The 23,938-nt window shown below is 36.8% G+C and overlaps 2 protein-coding genes across 2 annotated transcripts in view; one reads left to right on the forward strand and one right to left on the reverse strand.

The window, feature by feature from the left end:
- The window catches only part of LOC113232627 (zinc finger protein 2-like), a 42,357-nt gene extending 32,922 nt beyond the window's left edge, over positions 1–9,435 (reverse strand). Inside the window, exons 1-5 of the mRNA XM_026467398.1 lie at positions 9,179–9,435; positions 8,825–8,996; positions 5,022–5,219; positions 3,651–3,797; positions 1,393–1,457 (exon numbers count right to left, since the gene is read on the reverse strand). Coding sequence (XP_026323183.1) covers positions 1,393–1,457; positions 3,651–3,797; positions 5,022–5,219; positions 8,825–8,996; positions 9,179–9,391 — 795 coding nt within the window. The 5' untranslated portion in view covers positions 9,392–9,435. The remainder of the gene's footprint in view (positions 1–1,392; positions 1,458–3,650; positions 3,798–5,021; positions 5,220–8,824; positions 8,997–9,178) is intronic.
- Positions 9,436–9,997: 562 nt separating this feature from the next.
- Positions 9,998–23,938, forward strand: part of LOC113232391 (phosphatidylinositide phosphatase SAC2) — a 42,254-nt gene continuing 28,313 nt past the window's right edge. The window contains exons 1-7 of the mRNA XM_026467092.1: positions 9,998–10,185; positions 10,370–10,749; positions 12,283–12,585; positions 12,849–13,033; positions 13,463–13,574; positions 21,661–21,733; positions 22,879–23,071. Coding sequence (XP_026322877.1) covers positions 10,089–10,185; positions 10,370–10,749; positions 12,283–12,585; positions 12,849–13,033; positions 13,463–13,574; positions 21,661–21,733; positions 22,879–23,071 — 1,343 coding nt within the window. The 5' untranslated portion in view covers positions 9,998–10,088. The remainder of the gene's footprint in view (positions 10,186–10,369; positions 10,750–12,282; positions 12,586–12,848; positions 13,034–13,462; positions 13,575–21,660; positions 21,734–22,878; positions 23,072–23,938) is intronic.

Raw genomic sequence — 23,938 nt, forward strand, 5'->3', positions numbered from 1 at the left:
GGGGTTGGTACCGCCTAGGTACCCACCCCACCACACAGGTAAATCCAAAACATTGCTTTTAAATTACATTTCAGATGACAGCAAAAACATAGCACAATGGTATGACGAAAATTACGTAAGTGAACTTGCTGTGCACCAGCAAAGTACAGTCCAAAATTTTGGAACTGTACGGTAAAATTGTACGGCGATACAATTTTATCTTAAATGGCGGTACAATTTTATCTAAGAATAATAATTATGTCAAAACGAATTTTCAGCAATCTAAATTATATGGAAAACTAGACTTAGACTAAACAAACTTCTGCTCAAAGAATACGGATGTGTAATAATTATTCTAATAATAGGTTTTCGGACAAATGATACGACTGCTGTAAGACATTTCTGTGTTGCAAATTTATATAAAAGTTGTCATCGCACTAATGAAAAAACTGCCATGGGTCTCCCCAAAACCCATAAACAGTCTGGACTCCACGGGGACTTAGCACAATCACCACACTTGCAAGGTGGATAGGTCATCGCAGTATGTTAGTTGAGAAGACATCCATGGAAATATATGGGGTGGTATTTATACTAGGCCAACACCACACGGCCATAAGAAGTTAAATATATAAATGTAATCTCAAACAACAATTTTCCTCAGCAATAAAAATAAAGACTATCTATCACGTAATGGTTAGTGTTTCTTGTGCATAATCTGACATACTTATAAAATCGATACATTATACTCTTATACATATACTCTTACTCATTATACATTATACTTAACTTTTCTAACGACGACGTTAGATGTAACTTTTTTACTTTACCGATTGTTTAAATAAATCATTATACAGTAATAATTATACATACAAATATCGATAGACAATATGATTTTTTTCAGTGCAACACTAGCAACGCGTGCCCAATGAATAGAATGAGATGACGTAATGGGAGTTGCATTAGGTGGAAGCAAGACGCATAAATGATTTGAAACAATTGATGGGTGTTGTCAACTGTTTCACTGCAAATTCGCAAGTTTAACTTGAGCTATGCTATAATAGACGAATTTTGAAAAATTACATATTTAATATTTAATTACCGATGAAATGTGATTCCGTTTGTTTTATAATCAGATGTTTTGCTGTTTTTCCACACCACTGAATAGAACAGCACGGCATTGTTAGAAATATTAACTTTATTACAATAAATACAGAATATTTTTTGGAATATACGGAGACGTACACACAGGTCAGTTGTTGGCCTGTGTATATTTCAGTGAAAACGAGTATTGATATTTATAAGAGCTGTATCGCTAATGTGTTACCTACCAGGAATTTATGGCCCTTATTTCGTCTCTATTTCTGGTCACGTACTCGATGTTTGACACTAAATTAAATTTTAATAAATACTCACTCTTTTCTTTTCTTTTGGTTCCTCTTGCTCTTCTGGAATAAAATCAGGATCATCGTCTGGGAAATCTGTAAAAATAATTAATTTAAAACACTGTTTACATAACACTGATCCTCTTGGCTTTTTGGGATCGGCACATCTATCTTATTTAAGGGCCGGTTCAGAGTCTTGGATTTGTGATGCGTAACTCCAGAGATTTCCATCAGGCTAAGACACTAAAAATTTTATATTGCTCACTTGTACGCAGCCACCTTGAATACGCATCGCAGGTGTGGAGCCCGCAGTATCTTACATATATATCACGACTTGAAAACGTGCAAAAGAGATTCATTAAGTATTTATGTTATCGAACAAGGGAGAGGTATGATTCAAGCCGGTATCTTGAAATATGTAGGAAACATCATCTCTTGCCACTAGAGAAGCGACGCCAGATTGCAGACTTAGTATTTTTAAGAAAAATTGCTTCTGGTGCAGTAGACTCCCCAGAACTTGTGTCCAAGATCTTCTTTAGAGCCCACACAAAGACCCTTAGGTTTAATTCGCCTTTACATATACCTTCGGCCTCCTCGAACTATCGGCGAAATGCATATCTCTTGCGTGCTGGTAACAGCTTTAACCAACTATCCAGACAGGTTGATATTGACCTGTTTAACACTAGTGTTGCATCGGTGAAGCGTCTAATGAGTAATTTGTTTTTTGATAGGAAAGTGAATTTGTAAGTGTTGTATATTTACCCATAGTTCGTAATGCGTCATAATAGTTTAGTTGTAATTTAACGCTCAATAATTTCAAATCAAAATGTATCTATCGGCGAGGACCTATAATTGGCTCACCATTATTATTTAAGTTTTTTATTCTATAAGATAGCCGTTGGTCTTCCAATAAATAAAATAAATAAATAGATGGCAAACATAATAAGCCTGCGTTTTGCTAACGAGCGCTTTATACGTGAGGCGCACTATAAGTTTCCGGAATGAATAAGAAAAAATACTATAAATGGTCAGAAATGAATTTATTGTTTCTCAAAATATTCTCCGTTAGCGTTAATGCACTTTTTCACACGAATGAACCAATTTTGAAAACATTTATGCCACTCCTCCGTGACAATCTCTGAAACATATTTTTCATACTCTTCGACAGCCTCCTCAAGTGATGAAAATCGTTGACCGCGTAACTGGTTCTTAATTTTTGGAAATAAATAAAGTCACAAGGTGCCAGATCGGGACTGTACGCGGGATAGCTCGTAAGGTCAACGTTGTTCACCTTCAAAAATTCATTTGTCTGTCTAGCCGTGTGAGAACTGGCATTATCGTGGTGCAAGATGATACGGCATTTACGGTTTTTACGGAATTTGTCAATAACTTCCAGGAAACAGATGATCAAGTACCAATCACTATTCACGGTACGATTCTCCAAAGCAACAGTAGCCACGTGTCCAGTTTTATTAGAAAAAGAATCATCCGCTTAGAGGCACTTTGCACGCGCGCCACTTTGGTTAGTTTCGGCTCACCTTGAAAGACCCATACGATCCGTTTTTTGAGCCTCAGTCAAATTGTGTGGGATCCACTGAGAGCACAGCTTTTTCACACTCAAATGTTTGTGTAGTATTGATTATATTTGACTCATGTCTATGCCTAAAGATGCCCGAATCTCATGGTATGTCACATGCCTGTCAATTTTGATCATACGGCGCACAGCATCGATGTTTTTGTTGTTCACAGCAGTGGACGGGCGACCATCACAAAATTCGTCACTGAGATTCACACGACCGCGTTTGAATTCTGCAAACCAGCTATAAATAGTAGTAGTCGTCTTGTGTGGTGCTTGCAGTTTGAAGCCAAGCGAAGCTCCGCTGAGCTGTTAAATTATACTTAAAGTCGTAGAAAATCATACTACGAAAATGTTCACAAGTATACAGTGATGTAGACAATCAATTTCTAAAATGACGCCACAATGTAAAAACAAGGGACAGTCAGATGAAAGAAACTGTATTTTACGGCCAAAGAGTTCTATTTTCAAATGTTGTAATTACTTTTTAAATATCGTTTATATGAGTGGCCAGTTCCGGAAACGTATAGTGCGCCCTATGTACATATATCATATTTATTATTACAATATTGTTCAACGTAAGTGGCAAACTACACGTTCCTTGGAGAAAACTTCGCAATAAGTTTAGCCCCGGCCTCAAGTTAACTTCCGCGGGTAAATCTTGTCATTGGACATTAGTAGCACTATAGTATGAAATCGAGTAAATAACTCACCACCCCCACCGCCCAGTTCGTCTTCTTCATCCCCATCCGGTTCCTCTTTTTCTAGTTTGAGCTCTAGACTGCCAGATGCCAGCAGTGACGCTAGGGATTCCTCTTCCTTTTGAGACTTTGGCTTTTTTCGCTGGTATGGAGAGACATCTAGAAAATAAGAATCAGTTTGAAAAGGGTTTCTTTGACTTCTGATTGTCATTTACAGTCTAGTGATATATTGGCAGAAACGCCAATGAAATCTCGATATGGGTACATTGTCTTGGATAATTGATAACGATTTTGAGCTTATAGCTTAACTGTTGAGTAATGTTGATCAAAAAGCAGCAATTTTCATCAATTCAAACCAATGAATAATTACTACGTAACACCTGGTACACCATTGTGGAATGCAATTAAAAAATATTGAATATTAAACAAAAATCTTGCTTTTTTTTTAATTTACATCTGTGTTGCCAGATGGAATGAATGACATTTCTTACATTTTTCGTAAAATTTGACTCTCGTATGTAATATGTAATTTTTATTTTTCGTAATTTTCGTAACTTTTGGGGATGTTTAGATTTTTTAAATCCAACTATATTTGTTATTGTATATCTTATATACATACGTACGAACGTATCCAAATTGGACAAAGTAATATAAGTGTGGCGCAAACGAAATTGAATCAATCAATTACTGGATATAGCTTATCGAGTTCTTAGGTTTTCGCGATTGTTACACATAGGAAATGAAACTATTTTTCCGGATTTAAATCGGGTAAGGGCCCGAAACGTCGGTTTGTTTGAAAAAACAAATACACGCGATTTAAAACCTGAAAAATAGTTTCATTTCCTATGGTTATAGCTTGTTTTTGAGCATATTTACTCCCTTATTTTTAGGATTTTATGTAGAATTTGTAATTAAAAAAACGAACTTGTAAAATGTAACTTTTTAGGTAACAAAATGTAATTTTCGACTCAAGGGCACTGGCAACACTGATTTAAAAGTACTTTAAGAAACTTTAATGGTCATATCATTGACTTACAATTATATGGACGTCGGGTCCGCGCTAAAAAGTGTCCGAACTTATAGGGCGTTAAAATCGTATACAGAGCGTCATTCACGCTTTAGTCTTCGTTTGTTCGACTGACAGCGAAGCAAGCAAAATTAGACAGTACTGCGATGACAGTACAATTTAAATTCAACGTTTTAGCTTTTTCATATTCCTTTACATGTCACTACGTTTAAATAGGTTGACTTGGGACATTTTTTTCGTGATTTGTGTATTAGACCCATCATCCATTTATTTGTAAGTCAATGGGTCATATCCCAAAAGTTGAGTGTTTTCATTCTGTGAAGGTATTGGCTTCAAAGTGCAATATGTTCACTTACCTATTTGTCCATGTGCATTTGGATACTTCCTAGGGCGTCCTCGTTTTCTTGGCCCTGGTGCTTTTGTGACCACAGTACTGACAGGGCTTTTAGGTAAGGATTTGGACCATTGCACTTGAGGATCATGCTCTACTGGTACTTCATATTGAAGGAGTAATCCATTTTCTTGCTTTATTGTTATTGTTTCTGTCTCGGTAACTAAAATTGATAACAATAAAACATCATTAGCAATTTGAAGCCGTGGTAGCCTAATGGTTTGACCTACTGCCTCTCAAGCAGAGGGTCGTGGGTTCGAATCCGGGCTCGCCCCTGTGATTTTATCAGAATTTATATGCGAAATTTAATTTGAAATATTATCAATGAGCTTTTCAGTGAAGGAAAACATCGTGATTGAAACCTTCACGTCGAAGAAGGCTCACGACCCTTGGAAAACGTGTGAAGTCTCGGCGAGCGTGGCGGACTATGGCCTAATCCCTCGTCTGAAAGGAGACCTGTGCCCAGCAGTGGGACGTATAAATGGGTTGATGGTGATTATGATTAGTAATTTATTGTTCTTTCATTACAGTTTTAATAGTAGAAGTTAGTCTCAAGAAATTACCTAGATTTTGAAATATCTCTAAACCAACGAATAATTGACTTGATTCACATTTTAAATGTTAATATTATGTGATAAATGTGTGTTAATTTAGTACGTTACGGTCAAGTTTTCATTAAATTAATTTCAATATTGCTTCTGAATCAGGGGTTTACTCCCATTCTCCATCCACCATCCATCTGAAACAATTACTGTCCAATAAGTAATACTTGACCAAATCAAACGACAATGTCTAGTATGAAGCTTCATTCGCATGATGCATCTTTTAATTTGGCCGAGTATTCCTTATTTGATAGTAGTTGCTTCGGACGGATGTAGGACAGAGAACGGGAGTAGATCTCCTAGGCTCGAAAACCAGTAATGTTAGCGTTACTGCGTTCCGGTTTTGAAGGGTAAGGGTGCTGATGAAATTACAGGCACTTTGGGTATCGCAGCAGCAATGAAACGGCAGTCAGATTGAAGTCTACGGTGGATTATCATGTCATTTAATTATCATGACCAGTGTTGCCAGACTTTTGCGAAATTAATTCGCCAATTTATGGGTGCTAAGTAGCCGATATTCGTCCAAGCCATAAAATTCCTAATAATCACAGAAAGCAATTTTGTTTGCTGCGGGAAATTGGGGAATATGAATTGTTTGTAATTCCTCAGACATTTTATTAAGTAGCCTAAAATAGCCTTTTCCTTTTTCAAAAATAGCCTTAATATCGCCAAATTGCCGATCACTTTTTTAATCACCGCGGCGAAAAATCGCCTTATCTGGCACCAGTGGTCATGACAGTCCTGAAGGGCGTAACTGACGTGGCCGACGAAGACTTGACACACAGGACCGATTTGAGACTCAAGACACTGACTTGAAACAGACATAACAGACTACCAGATTTGGAGAAACCTATTTTCAACAGTGATCATGAAAATTACTGATTGTATTTAAACTAGGGTTTTCAGTTGCGCTACATTTCTGGGTCCCGGGGAAAAAAATTGATACCCATTACCGTCTCAAAAATCCCGCGAAAAACGACACTTTCGAGACTATTCATAAGTAAGTTTCTATACTTATTGGTTAAGTATGTAGGAATTCAAAGTATGATATTTTAATTAAGTTCTTTATCATCTCAAATAATACAGTAAAAATTATTTATAATAGTTTTTTCATTTTTATAGTGCGCAAGTAAGCAACAAAGAGCATTAAAGCCAAACACACAGACAGCTTGTGCTTGTCTGTCGCGTGTCGGGTCGAGTGCACGGCGAGTGTAATGTATTTGACGTGTGACGGGTCCCGCGCCCGCTCGTGGTATCTTGTCGTCGGAATTACACCCGCCGTGCTCCAGCCCGACACGCACCCAACCCGCAACCAAACATGTAGTTTCAGATAAAGATGACTTCATTTTATTACTATCTTTCCTCTGTCTCCACATATTACATGTTTTGCGTAACCAGAACAAAAACGACTGTTGGTTTAGTAAGTCTTAAAAGTCTCGATATTGCCGAGACTAAAAACATCAGCCTCGAAAATGACAAAACATCGTCGACTCTCGGAATTTTTGAGACTGAGATTTCTGGGATGAAGCCCTAACTTAAACAGTAGATATACTGGAGAATTGACCTCTTTCTTGAAATAATTATTACAAAAAAGGGGCCTTTTTGTTTACCTTATATTTATGGGTTTGTGCTTGTTGCCCTCAGACTTGACTGATGTTTATGATTTTTTCACAGATAGAGTCTAATAAAAAACCACATTCAATTATATGATATAGGATATGATAAAGTAATAATTTATACAACACAGGAACAATTCAAAATCAAATTCTCAACTAATTTTTAAACAACTTCAATAAAAGGAGGAGGTTCTCAATTCAACTGTATTATTTTTTTGTATGCATGTTTCACGATAGGTTTTCAAAATAGGGAATGAATTGAGTTTTATGCACATTCCAGTAACAAATTTCAACAAAACTTGGCAAATAGATGTAATTCCATGAACTTTTGAGTTTGATATTTTTTTAGTACTCTGTACTGAGATTAGATAATTCATGGAATTGTCAAAATAAAGTATTATTAGGGACAGTAAGTGTCTTCAGAGCAACAAATCACATGCAACCTACAAGTCTTCTAACAACTCCCCTTTCTATCTTACTCACTAAATGAACTTTTGTAAGTGGGATAACGGTGATCACTCAGTCATAAAAAAGTTGTAGAGACCGCTGTGTCACTCTCTATGAACATGCATGGCATAAGTTAAGAGATATTGAGAGAAAATTTATTAATGGAGGCAACAAGTTTTCGATCTAAACTGGTTCATTAAGATTCAGTGCTTGTTAACATTGTTTAAAAACATTAATTTGTCATTATTGTAGGGCTCAAAATACAGCATTTTTTAAATTTAGTCTTTTAATATATGTATTTCTAGTCAGAACAGCAATATAAAAAAAACAATCGCCAGTCAAACCAACCACAGACACCAACCAATATAGTTTACCTTTTATTTCTAAGGACTTAGATACTAAATCATTTCTTTAACATTTTTTATTCATGCAAATTAAACATAACGTAGATCTGCAGAACTGCTCTTTAAATATAGACAAAACAATGATATGCACTGAGTAGTTAATGAGAATTTTCTAGAATAATAAGCAATTACCTGGAAGATATTGGATGCATATTAAACTAATAAACGTACTTTTGCATATTAATTTAGAAAACTATTATCAACATTACAATAAAAAATCACAAACATATATTTTGTATATAGCAAGCAATGCAAGCCATGCTTTTTATTAATCTTATTTTTAAATAAGGCCTGTACGTAACACTTGGGTGTCAATGTCGGCCTTGTGATGCATTGGAAAAAAACAAATCACAAACATGTTTATCACTGGTACAGACAACATCATATCAAGCTACACATTGATAGATCTTGATCCATTACTGTGTGGCAGTGCTCCTTAGATCTTTGCAATATAAAGCTCTGAGTGGCACTGCAACTGTTATGGACCAGCATGTAGCTTACCATCATGTTATTGCTTTTTTAACTATTTTTTATTCTCAATAAGTGCTGTATAATAACTATTGTTCACAATGTCATTTTAAGGCGCATGGAAATGTATGACGCAAAATTTGTGAATATCGCCGCAAATCTCGAAGACAACCTAAAACGTTGTTTGATTTCCAATTTTACATCGTAATTTATGGAGATATAAATAAATACCTTTTGAGGAGTTGGCAGTGGCCACAGCTTGAGAACTTTTCTCGAACTCTTCGAGGCACTCTTTCAGGGTTTCGTTGGACGTAAGGCATTGCTGCTTGAACTGATATGCGTACACCAGCCGATCCACGCAATTCAGACATATTAGCGTTGGTAAAGAATCGTTTTTCGACACCTAAAATCACAACCTCAAACTGACAACATATTCACAACAAAATACCACTTTCGGCAAACAAATTCTGGGATGTCAGCCAAAAATCATCAAATCACTACAAATAGACACACTATAGCAACATTATTCAACAGGATTGTTGTAGGGTGGCCATCGCAACCATCTTGTTTGCAATTTTTGCGTACCTCAATGCCACAGCAGAAAGTGAATTTCTCGCTGAGTTGTTCATTGTTTTCGTCCCAATCAAAGAGTGACACCATATCCCCGGTCCCTAAACACACTCTACATGTCAATTGCCAGTCCATTTTGTAAGAAAAATCGTGTAAATACCAAGAAGCGACGCTAAAACTGAAGAAATACGTGCCAGCTTCACGGTAACCGGAAGCTTGTGCCAACATACCAAAATGAAACAACGCGTCAAATATAATTTGTTATACGCAGCTCCGTTAACAAAGTTCCACTAAGTTTTAATGTGTTTCCGATAACGTATGCCGTTTTATAGGATTTTTTTATTGTTTTAGTAGTTACAATAATATTACTTTTATTCTAAGGTTTAGCCTTTATGAATAATTAAATTTTTAATTATTTAATATTTGAAATTACGTTCCGTTCTCCAAAATTTTATTGTTCGGATTGATCAATCGTTGTCATTATTTTGTGATGATCATTTGTTTGCAGTTTTTAGGCTAAAATAAAACGAAAATTAAAAGAAACATTTTTTAAACCTATGCAGTCTTTAAGACAAAAATCTATGGAAAATAAAAACATGTCACAAATCACAAATCTTCAGGGGTACATAGATACAAAATTACCTTAAGGTATCCCATAATTACGACGAGTTATAAATAATTTGATGTTGGGTTTAACGTTTAATCAAAGTTATATCTTGTTTATAATGCATTTGTTATGCCCATAAACGCACAGGAAGTAAGTAACAATGTGCGGGACGTTGAATTTGTCAAAAGCCATTGCTGGCAACCTCTAAAAATTAACCATCTGCCCCTTCCCCTTTCACAAAACGTCAAATTACAAAATAATAAACACAATGAAAATAATTACAAGAAATGATACGGACGTAAAATAAATCATACAAAAATGGAAGTGTTTAGATCAGAACTTTATTATATATTTGTTAAAAAAGAGTCGAGTTTGTGGTGGAATCGATGTACAGGGGTGTTTTCAGTTCGATCAGGTATTTGTTTTAACTTTTCGTATTTGCTTTATTGTATAGAATTCTGGCTTAGAAAATATTCAGTTTGTCAAAATAACAAAGAAAGTTTGTGTAAGTTGTAAGCTTTACGTAACAAATAAATATTTTGACCGTCTAGCTCAATAAACATAGTGGATTTTATGTATAGGAATTTTTACATTTTCAGCATGGGATCTTTCCGATATCGAAGATATAGAATGTTTAGGCGTCACGGAGGGTATATTAGGCAAAGTGGAACATAGCAACATTTACGAACCACGTCTGGCTCTCATAAAGGATGTTGAACCAGTTGGTGAAATTTACTTTCAACATACAGTTTATAAAATCAAGTCAGTGGTTTTTCTTAACATGGGAATGGAGAATCAAATTGTTGACCTATGTGCGTGCACGAAGCATGCATCGTCGAGCTCAGTGACTAGTTGCAGGAAGGGCAGTAAAATGGCAGCCAAACTATTTGAAAACTCGGCTTTGCTGAATAAAACAGTTGGTGCAGTCAGAAATGTTAGTAACACCATCAAATGCACAACGCAACAGGCTGCTTCTCAGGTATTGTAGTCTCATTTTAAAGATGGTATAAAATGACATTTGTAGAGTTGCCAGTTTTCATAAAATTTTAAATATTTTAATTATTAATAAGTTATGTAGTTGTTGCCAATAGTTTTGTTAATAGATTGTGAAAGAAAATAAAAATTTGCCAAAAATGACTGGATTGTGAATGTTATGTTCTAATAATTACTAATTCTGTTATTGCTTTCTTTATTCTTATTTTGATAGTCTAGATTATTTTTGAATCATTAACAAGAGTAGCCGGATTAGATTATCTATATAGAATTAAACAGAAAAACTTTAAAATACGTCTCCTCTTTGTATTTTTCATAAACATTCTTCAGTTCTAAATACAATGTATGCATGTATGAACTTACAAAAATTGACAATTCAAATTAAATTGTGCTCAATATTGGATGAATAATGGGATGAAAAGAATAATAGAATATTTATCTACTGCAAACATTAGCTCCTCGCAAGTGGGCAGCACTTTTGCGTAATGAACTGTCAATAGAAGACAGACTATTGCTACATTTTTTTATGGTATCAAGTGATAGGAGGAACAAGTCTTGCTATTGCTACCAGGTGATAAACGATATGCCTGTCCACAACAGTTGCGGTGCCACTCAGTGTTCTAAGTAGTTAAGATCTGAGGGGCATTGCCACTGTGCCTGTCACCCTGAGACATAAGTTGACAAGTCCCATGTGCCTGTAATTTCACCAGCATCTTACCCTTCACAACTGAATGACAATGATGCTCACATTACTGCTTGGCAGCAGAAATAGGAAAAGGTACTTTCTCATGGATAAACAATCATATTTCGTCATAATTTGAAAACCTTGTAACTCCGTTTTTTAATGTCATCCCCTTTTTAATTGGGCAACTATAAACCCTTTTTAATTAAAAAATAAAGGTACCATTGTTATATGATTATTTGTAGTAATTCTTTTTTTTTTGTGCCACTCAAAAGTTCACATTGATGGAGGTACGAGGTTTATGAATTTAGCTGGCTTTTTTTGTTATACCTGTTTAAAAGTCAAAGATAACTAATTCATTTAAATTACAATCAAACTTAGACCTAGTTTATGTGTAAATAAATATAAAAAGTATAGCTATAAAATTTATTGAACTGTAAGAGACTTAACAAATAATGATGAATGAACAGAAATGATAATAATATAGTGCCAAAAAATTTTCATTTAAATAGCCTTGGTAAATTTGCAAAGCTAATCTGCAAATATAATTCATAAGCAATATTTGTACTGTCAACAAGACAGGAAAATAGGTGATAATTTTCAATAAGGATACAGTATATAAATAATAGTTTATTTATAATGCTTATTGTTTTGATATGATATATTAAGACTGAAAGTTGCATGACCTCCATTAACTTGTCAAAAATCATGATTTCTGAAAAAATTAATTTGTTTTTGTGAAGCTGATTAAGTTCTATTCAATAGTGAATATTAGGATAACCATTTTATAAAGATCTTTCCAGTCTTTTATATTCATTTCACACTTTTTTAACACAGGTAAAAATATCATCAAGAAGGCAACCAAATCCAAAAGTTGGCGATAAACTCGAAAAACGAATCACTGACGAACTTACAAAGCTGTTTGACGACTCAGATGGATTCTATTTTTCCCGGACATTCGATTTGACAAATAGTCTGCAACGATTGTCAAAGATAGAGAAGATAATGAAAGAAGAAGATGAAGATGAGAATAAGGAGGGAAAAACAACATCTAATACAGACATTACAAAATGGTGGAAACATGTTGATGATCGGTTCTTCTGGAATAAACACATGTTGTCTGACATCTTCTGCTTGGGGGTACGTGTTACATCTTTGACAATTATTTCTATACATAAAATTAATCACAAGTATTATATTTGTTATAATATGTAAAAAAAAAAACAATTTCTCAGCAAAGGATTTCACTGGGACATTTGACAAAAGATATGTTTGTATATGCATAGTAGATATGGGTGTAGAGTTGAGAAGACAACTGGACCTATGTTGGGCAATGAGTGTGCAAACTTATGTCTATCCAATTTGTAAAATAGCAAATGTTACAACAAAATCTTTTTCCTCAGAGTCCGACATGCGACGAATGGGTCCTCCCTGTCATCCAGGGCTATGTCTACCTGTCTCAGTTACCAATGGAAGCCCCCGACTGCAACTCAGACCCAATGCCCACCCGCGGCATCCCCCCTATTTCGCACGATACTTTTAATTTGGGCATTATTTCACGACGGTCACGGTACCAGGCTGGAACTAGGTAAATTTATTTAAGCAACCATTAAACTAAACGGTTGTCATCGAGTGTAGCAAAACGGGATAATTTTTTTCTTAATATATCCATTTATTTATCTCGAAACAAAATCTCATCACAACCTCAGCACACATTGTGTAAAATTTTCTAAATAAAAATTAAAACGTCCACCTCGACTTTTACTAAAACTTGATTTTATTGCCTGGGCGCATGTCCATCTGTGCTGCCGCGTGAAAGAGAGACTTTCACTTTTATTTTGTTATTAAAAAGTCCGGACTTTCTTGCAAATGTCAGGCTTTTTGTACGGATTATTCAAAAATTTTCTTAATGGTATTCCTATATGAAATGAAATTAAAAAGGACCAATCATATCTTGCGTGACATATGTGACTTTGTTTTTGTTGATTATTGTTACAATTTTAAATGTTTTGTTAAGGTACAATCGACGCGGCATCGAGCCGAATGGCAAGGTGGCCAACTACGTAGAAACGGAGCAGATAGTCAGTATAGTTTGCTGCGGAAGTATGCACAAAGCTTCCTTTGTACAGGTAAAGACACATCTATTATCTTAAAAAAATATATCTTATATCTCTTTTGGTGTATCAACTCATATACTGATGTATAGACTTTTTACACGCAGGTTTCTTCGCAATGTTTTAATTCACTATTAGCAAATGAATAATTATTAATTCTGTACATTTTCATCAGTTATTCCTTCAGTTTGTATGAAATATTAAAAATGGTATATGAATTTGTTTCAATGAATCATCATCCTATTTAAGAGTCAGGCTTGCCTCCTCCACTATCACGGCCAGCTTTTTGACCTCTTTAAAGCTGCTTACTTTGGTTTTCTTTTTTATTTCTTCACCATTCGTCACTCATGGCATTCCTCTCTAATTTATTTATTTAATAAGGCTTACCAACTAAATACATACAGATAAAAAATATAAAAACTATAAATATAAAGATAAACCATTTAAAACTAGTACTATGCATGCATTTGCAACTGTTATGGAAAGACGTGTCACCACCAGGTGACTTAAATAAATAAATAACGCACACACTCAACATAGCCCCGCACTAGGGAAACCCTGTGTCGCGGGTGCCATGAACACACACATATAGACAACCACAAATTACACCCAAACTCACGAGAGAAATAAATGTAGGCCATACAAACATTTCTCCCGGCCCGGGAATCGAACCTGGGACCTCTGTGTGGCAGTCCGGCATGGTAACCGTTCGGCCACGGAGTCAGTTATCTTTCAGTCAGTTACTTGTTCGTCCTGTCACTTGGTCTCTTAAAAAAAAAACTAAAGGTATGCACAGCATTATACTAAGGTATTATTTTGAAAGCACGTGAGTATGACCAGGAGGCCTACCATAACCTTTCAAAAACAATCTTATTTCATCATCATCATCAGCCTATCGCAGTCCACATCTGGACATAGGCCTCCCCCAATGTGCGCCATTCGCCCGGTCCTCAGCTTGTCGCATCCATTTACCGCCAGCAACCTTTCGCAGGTCGTCACTCCACCTGGAAGGAGTTCTACACCACGTTTGCTGAGTCGCTGTCTCCACTCTAGAAGTTGTTTTCTCTATCGGTTATCGGTTCTTCGACAGATATGGCCAGCCCACTGTCACTTCAGCTTGCTTATTGCACGAGCTATGTCGGTGACCTTAGTTCTCTGTCGGATAACCTCATTACGAATTTTATCCTTCAGAGAAACTCCGAGGATAGCCCGTTCCATAGCTCGCTGAGCGACTTTAAATTGTTGGACTAGTCGTAACGTGAGTATCCACGTCTCGACTCCGTAAATCATAACAGGCAGGACGCACTAGTTAAAAACCTTTGTTTTCAGACTTTGTGGTATAGGTGACGAGAAGACTCGACGTAGCTTCCCAAACGTTGCCCATCCAAGCTGAATCCTCCTCCTGGCTTCCTTCTCGAAATTGTTTCTACCTAACTGCAGAATCTGCCCGAGATAAGTGTATTCGGAAACAACTTCAAGAAAGTGGCCATTTACGACTATGGATCTCGGGTCATTGTGATCATTGATCATGACTTTGGTCTTGTCCAAGTTCATGTCGAGACCAATACGTCGTGAGGCGGACATCATCTGCTGTAGTTCCTCCAGCGACTCCGCTGACAATGTCATCTGCAAATCGCAAGTGTGAGATGTACTCGCCGTTTATTTTAATGCCCATACTTTTCCAGGGTCTTAAACATATCCTCCAATGCGGCTGTGAACAGTTTCGGGGATATGACATCCCCTGTCTCATCCCCTGTCTAATTGGATGGGTTTAGACTGCTGGTCCTGTATTTGGACACTCATAGTGGCGGCGTTATACAAACAACTCAGCACTTCGATATAATGATAGTCCACTTGGCACCGCTGCAAGGATTCCAAGACAGCCCAGGTTTCGACGGAATCAAAAGTCTGCTCAAAGGCTAGACACAAGGGCCGATTATACTCTTCTGACTTCTGTATAATCTGCCTCAACGTGTGTATGTGGTCTATGGTGCTGTATCCCCATCGAAACCCGGCCTGCTCCGGACGCTGAAACTCGTCGAGTCTTCTGGCGAGACGATTCGTAATGACTCTAGAAAACAGCTTATATACGTGGATCGGGAGTGAAATGGATCTGTAGTTTTTAAGTAAATATTTGTCTCCGTTTTTGAAAAAGAGAACTACAATACTTCTGTTCCACGTTTTAGTAGTTCTCCCACATTGAATGACGGAGTTAAACAGGTTCCGAAGTTCCTTGATGACTGGAACTCCTCCGGACTTCAGAAGTTCTGAAGTAACTCCGTTTTCACCAGTGGCTTTTCCATTTTTGAGCTGTTTTAGAGCCAATACGATCTCGTCTTGGCTGATATCTGGCAGGTCGTCGGTATTGTGGCGCATCAGGGCGGCTCTGGGATCGTGGTTGTCGTGTAGGGTACGAGGAACATGTGCAGCGTATAACCAGCCATAGAACTTTTCTATCTCGGCGAGCATCTCCGCCTTCGACGTTATGGTTCGACCATCGTGTGTTGTAAGCTTCGTCAGGTGGCTGCTTCCAAGCTGCTGAGTGAACACTTTGGACCCTCGGTTTCGTACTATTGCCTCCTCAATGAGGCGTGTACTGTTGTAGCTCCGAAGGTCGCGCCGTATCATCTTCGCAATCTTCTTGATGAGGTCTGACCGCTCTGACGAAGTGGCCCGAGTGTCCTCTCGTCGTTTAGTCATTAGCCGAAGAGTCTCATTCGAGAGTTTGGACTTCGTACCTGTACGCTGCAATCGGCAAAATTTAATGCCCTCTGTCCTCAACGTTTCAACCACGTTTTGCAGGGCCTCGTCGACGTCATCAGTGGGTTCCATTTCAACGAATCATTGCACGAGAAGTTTCTGAAACTTATCGACGCCCGCAATGATTTGGAGTGGATTAGGTCGGAGTACTTCATCAAGCGACGTCTTTCCAGTTTGAGATCGATATTCAGAGACTCGTACGAGTCGGTGATCAGATCCGGTATTAAACCTGCTGATCACGGAGACGTCTCTGAATATGTGCCGTTTATCCGCCAAGATGAAATCAATCTCATTTTTGGTCACAGCGTCGGGGCTTTGCCATGTCCACTTCCTTTGAGGCTTCTTCTTAAAGAACAGTTCATCAAGAAGTGCCCCTCCTTCTCTAGGAAGTTGATCAGCATCCTGCCCCCTGTGATTCCTGCTTCCATAACCGTGTGGGCCTGTTCGAGATTCTCTGAGACTCTTGAGTCCCACTTTAGCGTTAAAGTCCCCCATAACAACGTTGAAGTGGGCCTTGGTGGTGTTGTGTAAGGCTCTTGATATGTCCTCACGCATACCTTCTACTTCGTCATCTAAATGTGTCGAGGTCGGCGCGTAGATCTGTACCATCTTCAAGCTATACCTTTTTGATACCCGAAGTATAAGGTACGAGGTCGATACACTAGAGATCTCCTCAACGTTGCTAGAGAGGGCCCTGTTGACGAGGAATCCTACGCCGCCCTGGGATGGTTGATCACCTTCGCGGAAGTACAGAAGATGGTCCGAGTCCAGGGTTATGGTATCCTCTCCCTCTCTTCGGACTTCGCATAGCCCCAGAATATGCCACCTTATGTTCTCTAGCTCCGCTTCTAATTGTGTTAGGTGCTCATCAAGCCTTAGAGCTCGTTCATTAAACGATGCCAGGGTCAGTTGTTTTAGGTAGCCTGAGGTAGCCCGGTGATTCTTAACACCCCCTGTCCCGCTGTTACCATGGCCGCTACCGTGACCAGGAATAGCGAGGCGGCCGGGAACTAGGGGCCTTTCCTGTGTTGCGCCGTTCATTTGTGGGGTTTATGCCCATAATCTCCACGCTGGGCATGCGGGTTGGAGATCGCAGGACACAGTGTTTTACACCCCCGACGCTGCTGCCCATCGGTGGCCAGTAAATTTTACAGTGACGTTATGGGAAGGGCTATACCGCCATCGACCGGTCGCCAGAGCCTCGTTAGTTCCTGCAGGATGCACCACGTGCAGGTGAGGTTGACATTAGGAGCTCAGGTGGTGATTGCTCCCTTACATCCCTTACAATCTTATTTCAATGTAAGCTTAATATAATATTACTCATATTCGTACCATGACAAACCTTTCAACCAAGTAAGGTATTAATGCTAACGTTACTAAAATAGGAACGAAATAACGCTATATGAGCTGTATAAAGTCATCTCTTTCTGTTTTGATGTTCCGAATCGTCTTATCGTAGTATAATGTTAAAGTACTTAATATACTGTACTTATTACTTAATAATATTATTCAGAGAATTTTAACTGCCAAAAAACGAAATTCGGAATTATGGTCTAGTGTCAGCTGTTCGTGTCGCTGTCATAATATTACTAAATAAACATCGCGTTATTTATTTAACGAAAAATTATTTCCTATTTACGGACAACAGCGTATCAGACTACACATTTTTGTTCGAAAATCGCCTCCAGTGCAACGGAACAAGATACGTCAATGAGAGCTTGATGTGCTGGCGTGGTACAATTTACTATTACTACTATAATACGGTATAAATACTACGGTACTATTAAATAAAAAAATAAACAAAATATTGAAGAGATTCATGTAAATAATTTAAACTTAACTTTTAATCGTTACCAATCATATTTAGACAATAAATCCGAAAATAATATTGTTTCCATTGCGTCCGAGTAACTATTTTAGGATTGCTAAATTTGACATAAAAACAATATTACTGTTAATGTTAAAGTCGTGTCATAGTTTGAACTGAGTGAATGACTAGTCACAAACCTGCCAATAAAACATCATAGTTTTAACATTATAATAAGCTTACTTTAAACGCGTCATGGTACAAAAAGTCAATGTAAGGTTAAAATAATATTGTTTTAAGAGGTTGGGATAGGCCCCCCTCTGTCCATACATATATAACTAGATTTCCTTTACATTTTTTTCCCTTTTATCTTACCCTCAATTATGATGCTCACAAATTCGTCATTTCGTATCTTAATGTCCAAACATTTTCCCCCTTCTGCTCTGTATTGAATTCAAAAGATTTCTTTCTACCCTAACTCTTTTCAAAATTTCCTCTGTTGACATCTTTTCAGTCCAATTTATTTTTTCCATTTCAAATGCACAGCACCACATTTCAAATGACCCCAATCTCTTTATATATGATTTCTATATGATTGTCCCGTTCTTTAATCGTATAGGTATTTTTGAAGTAAAAACGTTTTTTCATTATTAAAAGCATGTTTTGCTATTGCGTTTTAACGAATAGAATGCAGTAATTAGAGATTTGAAATTAAATATACAATTGAAGTGATATGTATATGTATACAATAATTATATATACCGTGTTATAAGTATAATTACAGTTCTCCCTCGTTCTGTACATTAATTAATATAAATTACTCTACTCAAAACGGCGTTTAACTTTCAACTGAAATTTTTGGAAGAAATTACTGTAGTGAAAGTGACTCAGAAGTTCAAAAAACTCCGTAACAAGAACATAAATAAAATATAAAACAAGTAACGACACGGTCTAGTGGGTTGTGTTACTTTATAATATAACGTAGGTTTTAGACCTTACTACTACAGTTTTAAGAGCTTTTAGAACATTTTATTAACAAAACATGCGATATAAAGAAAGCGTTACTCGCTGGAGATAGTATGTTTTAGAGCCTATGTTTTTGAGATATTTCTTTTGTATACGAATCGCCATACGTATGAAGGTGGCCTACTCATTTTATGTGAATTTAATAACAAAAGCTTTATCGAAATTATTAATCGAGTGTCTCAACCCAAAAGTGGTGTAACCTACATTTAATTTTTCTCCCACAATGTTACATTGAATTATACTAAAGTACACACGCCAACACATCAAGCTACACATTGATGTATCTTGTTCCGTTGCAATGGAGGCGATTATCGAACAGAAATGTGTAGTCTGATGTGCCGCTGTCCGTACATAATCATTTTGTATTTGGATGCCACTTTATTCATGAAAATTTTCAAAACAAAATTGCTGTTTTCGTGTATAAAAATAGCATCCAATTAAAAAATAGTAATGTGCTTAGTATCATTATAAAATAACATCATATTCATGTATAAAATCGCATCTTTTAGTGTCATTTAAAATAATATTGTAAATAAATCTAAGAGTGACTTACACCTCAAGTACCGTTGGCCCATCTGATACAACCGTACTACCAGGGTAGGTTTATAAATAAAGATGCAACGAAAAAAAGCGGAAACGCTTTTACAAACCCACTTGTGGAGGGACTTAAGGTAGAATTCTCCTTATCACTTACATAGATACAATACCCAATGAATGATCGCTTCATTAATTTGACAATTGTATCAAATTTGACATGATTGTGTTCCGAAGAAAAGAAATACAATGTAGAAAAAAAAATACAATGTTCTGTGATATATTCACTACGTTCTTCGGTACATGTTTCTCTCGCAAGGCAAAATGGTACGTGAGCCATGGCTATTAATAGAATCTTTGTTCTGCATAACCGTGCAGTTAAGGCAATTTATAATAATTATAGTAATAATAATGCTCGCACTCATAGCTCCGCTATTGGAATACCCTGTATCGCGGAATCGAATCCGGGACCTCTGTGTGGCAGTCCAGCTTGGTAACCGTACGGCCACTGAGGCAGTTATAATTATGTGTCCCAGAGTGTCTTTACGTGAGACGTTTAATAAATTAACATTCTTGCACTAGCATCTTACAAGCGTTTTTTAAAACCATAGTGAAACAAAAACTCTATACTAAAAGTTAATACAGCTTCTGCGTACTGGAATGACAAAAATCCATGGTAGTGACCGCGTCTTTTAAAAGCATAGTGATTTTAAAACCATAGTGAAACAAAAACTGTATACTAAAAGTTAATACAGCTTCTGCTTTCTGGAATGACGAAAATCCAAGGTAATGACCCGTTCATCTCTTGCAAGTTGTCTTCATCTATCGTATTCGAGAAAATAATAATATAAAAATTGTAAATAAATGTATACAAATCTTTATTTATGAAGAGTAACCCTAGAGTTACTTACTCATTCTTTCAGGAGAATCTAAAAAACTGCTAACAGATTGACTGCATGTTTGCAGTTATTGCGTGAAATCGTTATCAACTTCATGCAGTCGAGGTCTCGGTTGCTTGAAGTCGGTTACGACTGCATGCAGTCAATACGTGAAGTAGTTATCAACTTCATGCAGTCGAGGTGTCGGCTGCACGAAGTTGATTACGACTTCACATTATCTGCCAACTTGCAGTCAATCTGTTAACAGCCTAATAATAATAATAATTTATTTTCATCTAAACGTTTAAATACAACTTACATAACGATTTAAGAAAATACGAGTAATAACATTTTAACGGTTAACTTAGTACGAGTTTTTGAATAATATAAATCATTAATTCACTTATGGCGGTATATTAACAAAAATGTTTATTACCTTCCGTGCTAGTGAAAACTGTGTTACGGCAAGGTGAGATTCTCACACAAACGAATTTACATATTCTTTAGGAATTAGTCGTAAGGATTAGTATTATAAATTATTCATGCAAATAAATCACATAAGAAAAGTGACAAAAAGATGCTGAAGAATGCCGAATTTAGGTAAACATGCTTATGTGTATAGTACATGCAAGTAAATCAAAAGAGCTGCTTAACATGTTGTAAGAGTTTTAATCAAAGTGACAATTTCAAATGCAATATGCTTACCTATAAAATAAAAATTATTTTAGTTTGTATTTGAATTTAGTTTGTAGGGAAAATATATAAAATGTTCATATAAACTTTATTTTTCCTTGTTGCCTATATATACATATTTAGATAACGTTACTAAGTAATTTCTTCCTGCAGATCTAATAATAATGTGCCAAACAATCACCTCAATCACCAGGTCTCAAACAAGGGCATTTTCTATACAGTACCAAAGCAACGGAATTCCGTTCGTGTCACTATGCGGGACACCTAGACTAGTCAATTTAGGAAAGTTCATTACCGTCAATTGAACCTGGGATCCCCTCGTCCAGCGTCCACAGTGCTCAGAACACTAAACACATACATGCTCAGAACACTAGACCTGACAAAAAAATAAAATTTTTTGCAGGTTCGTGGCTCAATACCAATATTCTGGAGTCAACCGGATGTTAAATTCCGGCCGCCACCTCGAATTGACAGAAGTAAGTGCAATTGTTATATTGTAGTACACACACAGGCACGTTCAGCGGAACAAATAAAATATCAGAATATACAACAGTTATTTTTAGGCTGGTTTCACAGCTGTGCGTACGGTCCGTACGAACTTTCCGCCTGCGAGCCATCCGCATGCGTAGAATCCGCAGTGCTCTTAATTAAGTATTTAATTTAGTGCTGATGTTCACGGAGGACAGTCGCCTACAAATAACCATCGAGTATATAACCAAAAATAGAGACGAAATGTCATTTAATTTGTTTGAAAACTATTCTGCCAAATAATAACTGTGACAACTGCGCTCCGATTGGCCAGCCCAAATTCGAAACAATTGACGGGTGTCGTCAATTGTTTCATTTCAAATCGACCAGTTAACTTGAGCTTTGCTATAATGGACGAAAACTGCAAAATTACATATTTAATTACCGATGAAATGTGATTCTATTTGTTTTGTAATTAGATGTTTTGCTGTTTTTCCTACACCACCGAATGGAACAGCTCCACATTGTTAGATATATTATATTTATTACAATAAATACCAAATATTTTTGGAATATACGGAGACTTTCACACATGTCAGTTATTGGCGCTGTACTATTTCAGCTTTCTAATTTGTGATTTTAGTGCACACGAGAGTTGATATTTAAAAGTGATATAAGGCCCATTTATCTGATGAGTTGCCAGGGATGGATAGCCCTTATTTCGTCTCTGTTTCTATACTCGATGCAATTAACGGACGGGTGGCTCGTGCGGAGTTCACGCGGCGCGTGTTCCGTACAGAGCAATCCGCTTCACTGTAAAACGATGTTCTAACCGGTGCTCCGCGCGGACGGTCCGCAGATAAATCCGCACTGCTCTGAATCCAGCCTTAAATTTATATAAATAAGAATTAGACACAAAATAGCAATTAAATTAACATCGACTGAACCTTGCTCAACCTTCATAAAAAAAATGTTGTGTTTCGTGTCGCTCACCACCAGGTTCACGACTTGTTCATCCCGTCAATTATGTAAAAGAGTACATTTTTATTAGTTAATAAGTTGTTTAATTGCTTTTTAAATAGCATAATGTTTTTCTCAGATCTTAGTACTTTTGGTATATTGATCCTTAAATAATCCCATGTTCTCTTTTTAGGCGAAGAAGAATCCCAAGAAGCGTTCAGGAGACATTTCGATGAAGAGATCTCTCTGTACAAGCAAGTTTGCATCGTGAACCTAGTGGAGCAGCAAGGGCGTGAACGGGTTATGTGGGATGCTTTCGGGAATCACGTGCTTAAGTACAACAGCCCGGACGTCATTTACGCCACTTTCGACTTCCACGAGTATTGGTAAGTATCAGAGATGGGCAAGTGAGCGAGTTTTATCCCGGCACTTTGTTAATGACGAGTTAAAATCGGGTTAGAACCCTTTAATGCCCTAAATCGAGGGCACAGCTGTTCATTCGATGGTGTGCGAAAAACAGCAAAATATCTAATTACAAAACAAACGTAATCACATTTCATCGGTAATTAAATATTTAATATGTAATTTTACAATTTGCGTCCATTATGGCAAAGCCAAAACAAAGCCCACGTGAAACAATTGACGACACTCGCTCTAGTGCATAAAATAAAAAAACCATCACATTAAATATGTCTAATTGTTGTAATTTTACTTACAATTTTAATTAAATTATCGTTTATTTGTAGTGTTGCTGTATAATTTCCTCGTAATCGAAGTGAAAAGCAGAGTGTATAATTCATTCATAAAACCCATTTTACCCTCGACTTAAGTATCCATTGGATATACTCGTCACGAGTAAAATGACACGTTTTATGCACTTGTTGTATAATCTACTATTATTTAAATAAATAAAGTAAATAAAATAAAATAATAAAATTCATTTATTTCGGGCAGCAAAAACCCATATTATAGACAATACATTCACTACACATTACATTATTATTACCTGAAATTTAATGCAGGTAATAATAATGTAAATTAAAATTTACAAAATATTACAAAACACAAACTATCATTATAAAATTATTTAACTTATGAACTAAGTGTTTGAAACAACATGCAGGCGACAAGCTTGGTTCATATATGGACAGTCGAACCTGTCCGCAATCATGCGCATGATGGTGTTGGGGCTGACCCGTACCCTACTCACCAGTGCCAATGCCCGTTTGCGCATGGTCGAGTAAAAACAGTCG

Source organism: Hyposmocoma kahamanoa, unplaced genomic scaffold, assembly GCF_003589595.1.
Source record: "Hyposmocoma kahamanoa isolate Upper Pololo Valley unplaced genomic scaffold, ASM358959v1 76, whole genome shotgun sequence".
In the NCBI taxonomy this organism is placed as follows: Eukaryota; Metazoa; Arthropoda; class Insecta; order Lepidoptera; family Cosmopterigidae; genus Hyposmocoma; species Hyposmocoma kahamanoa.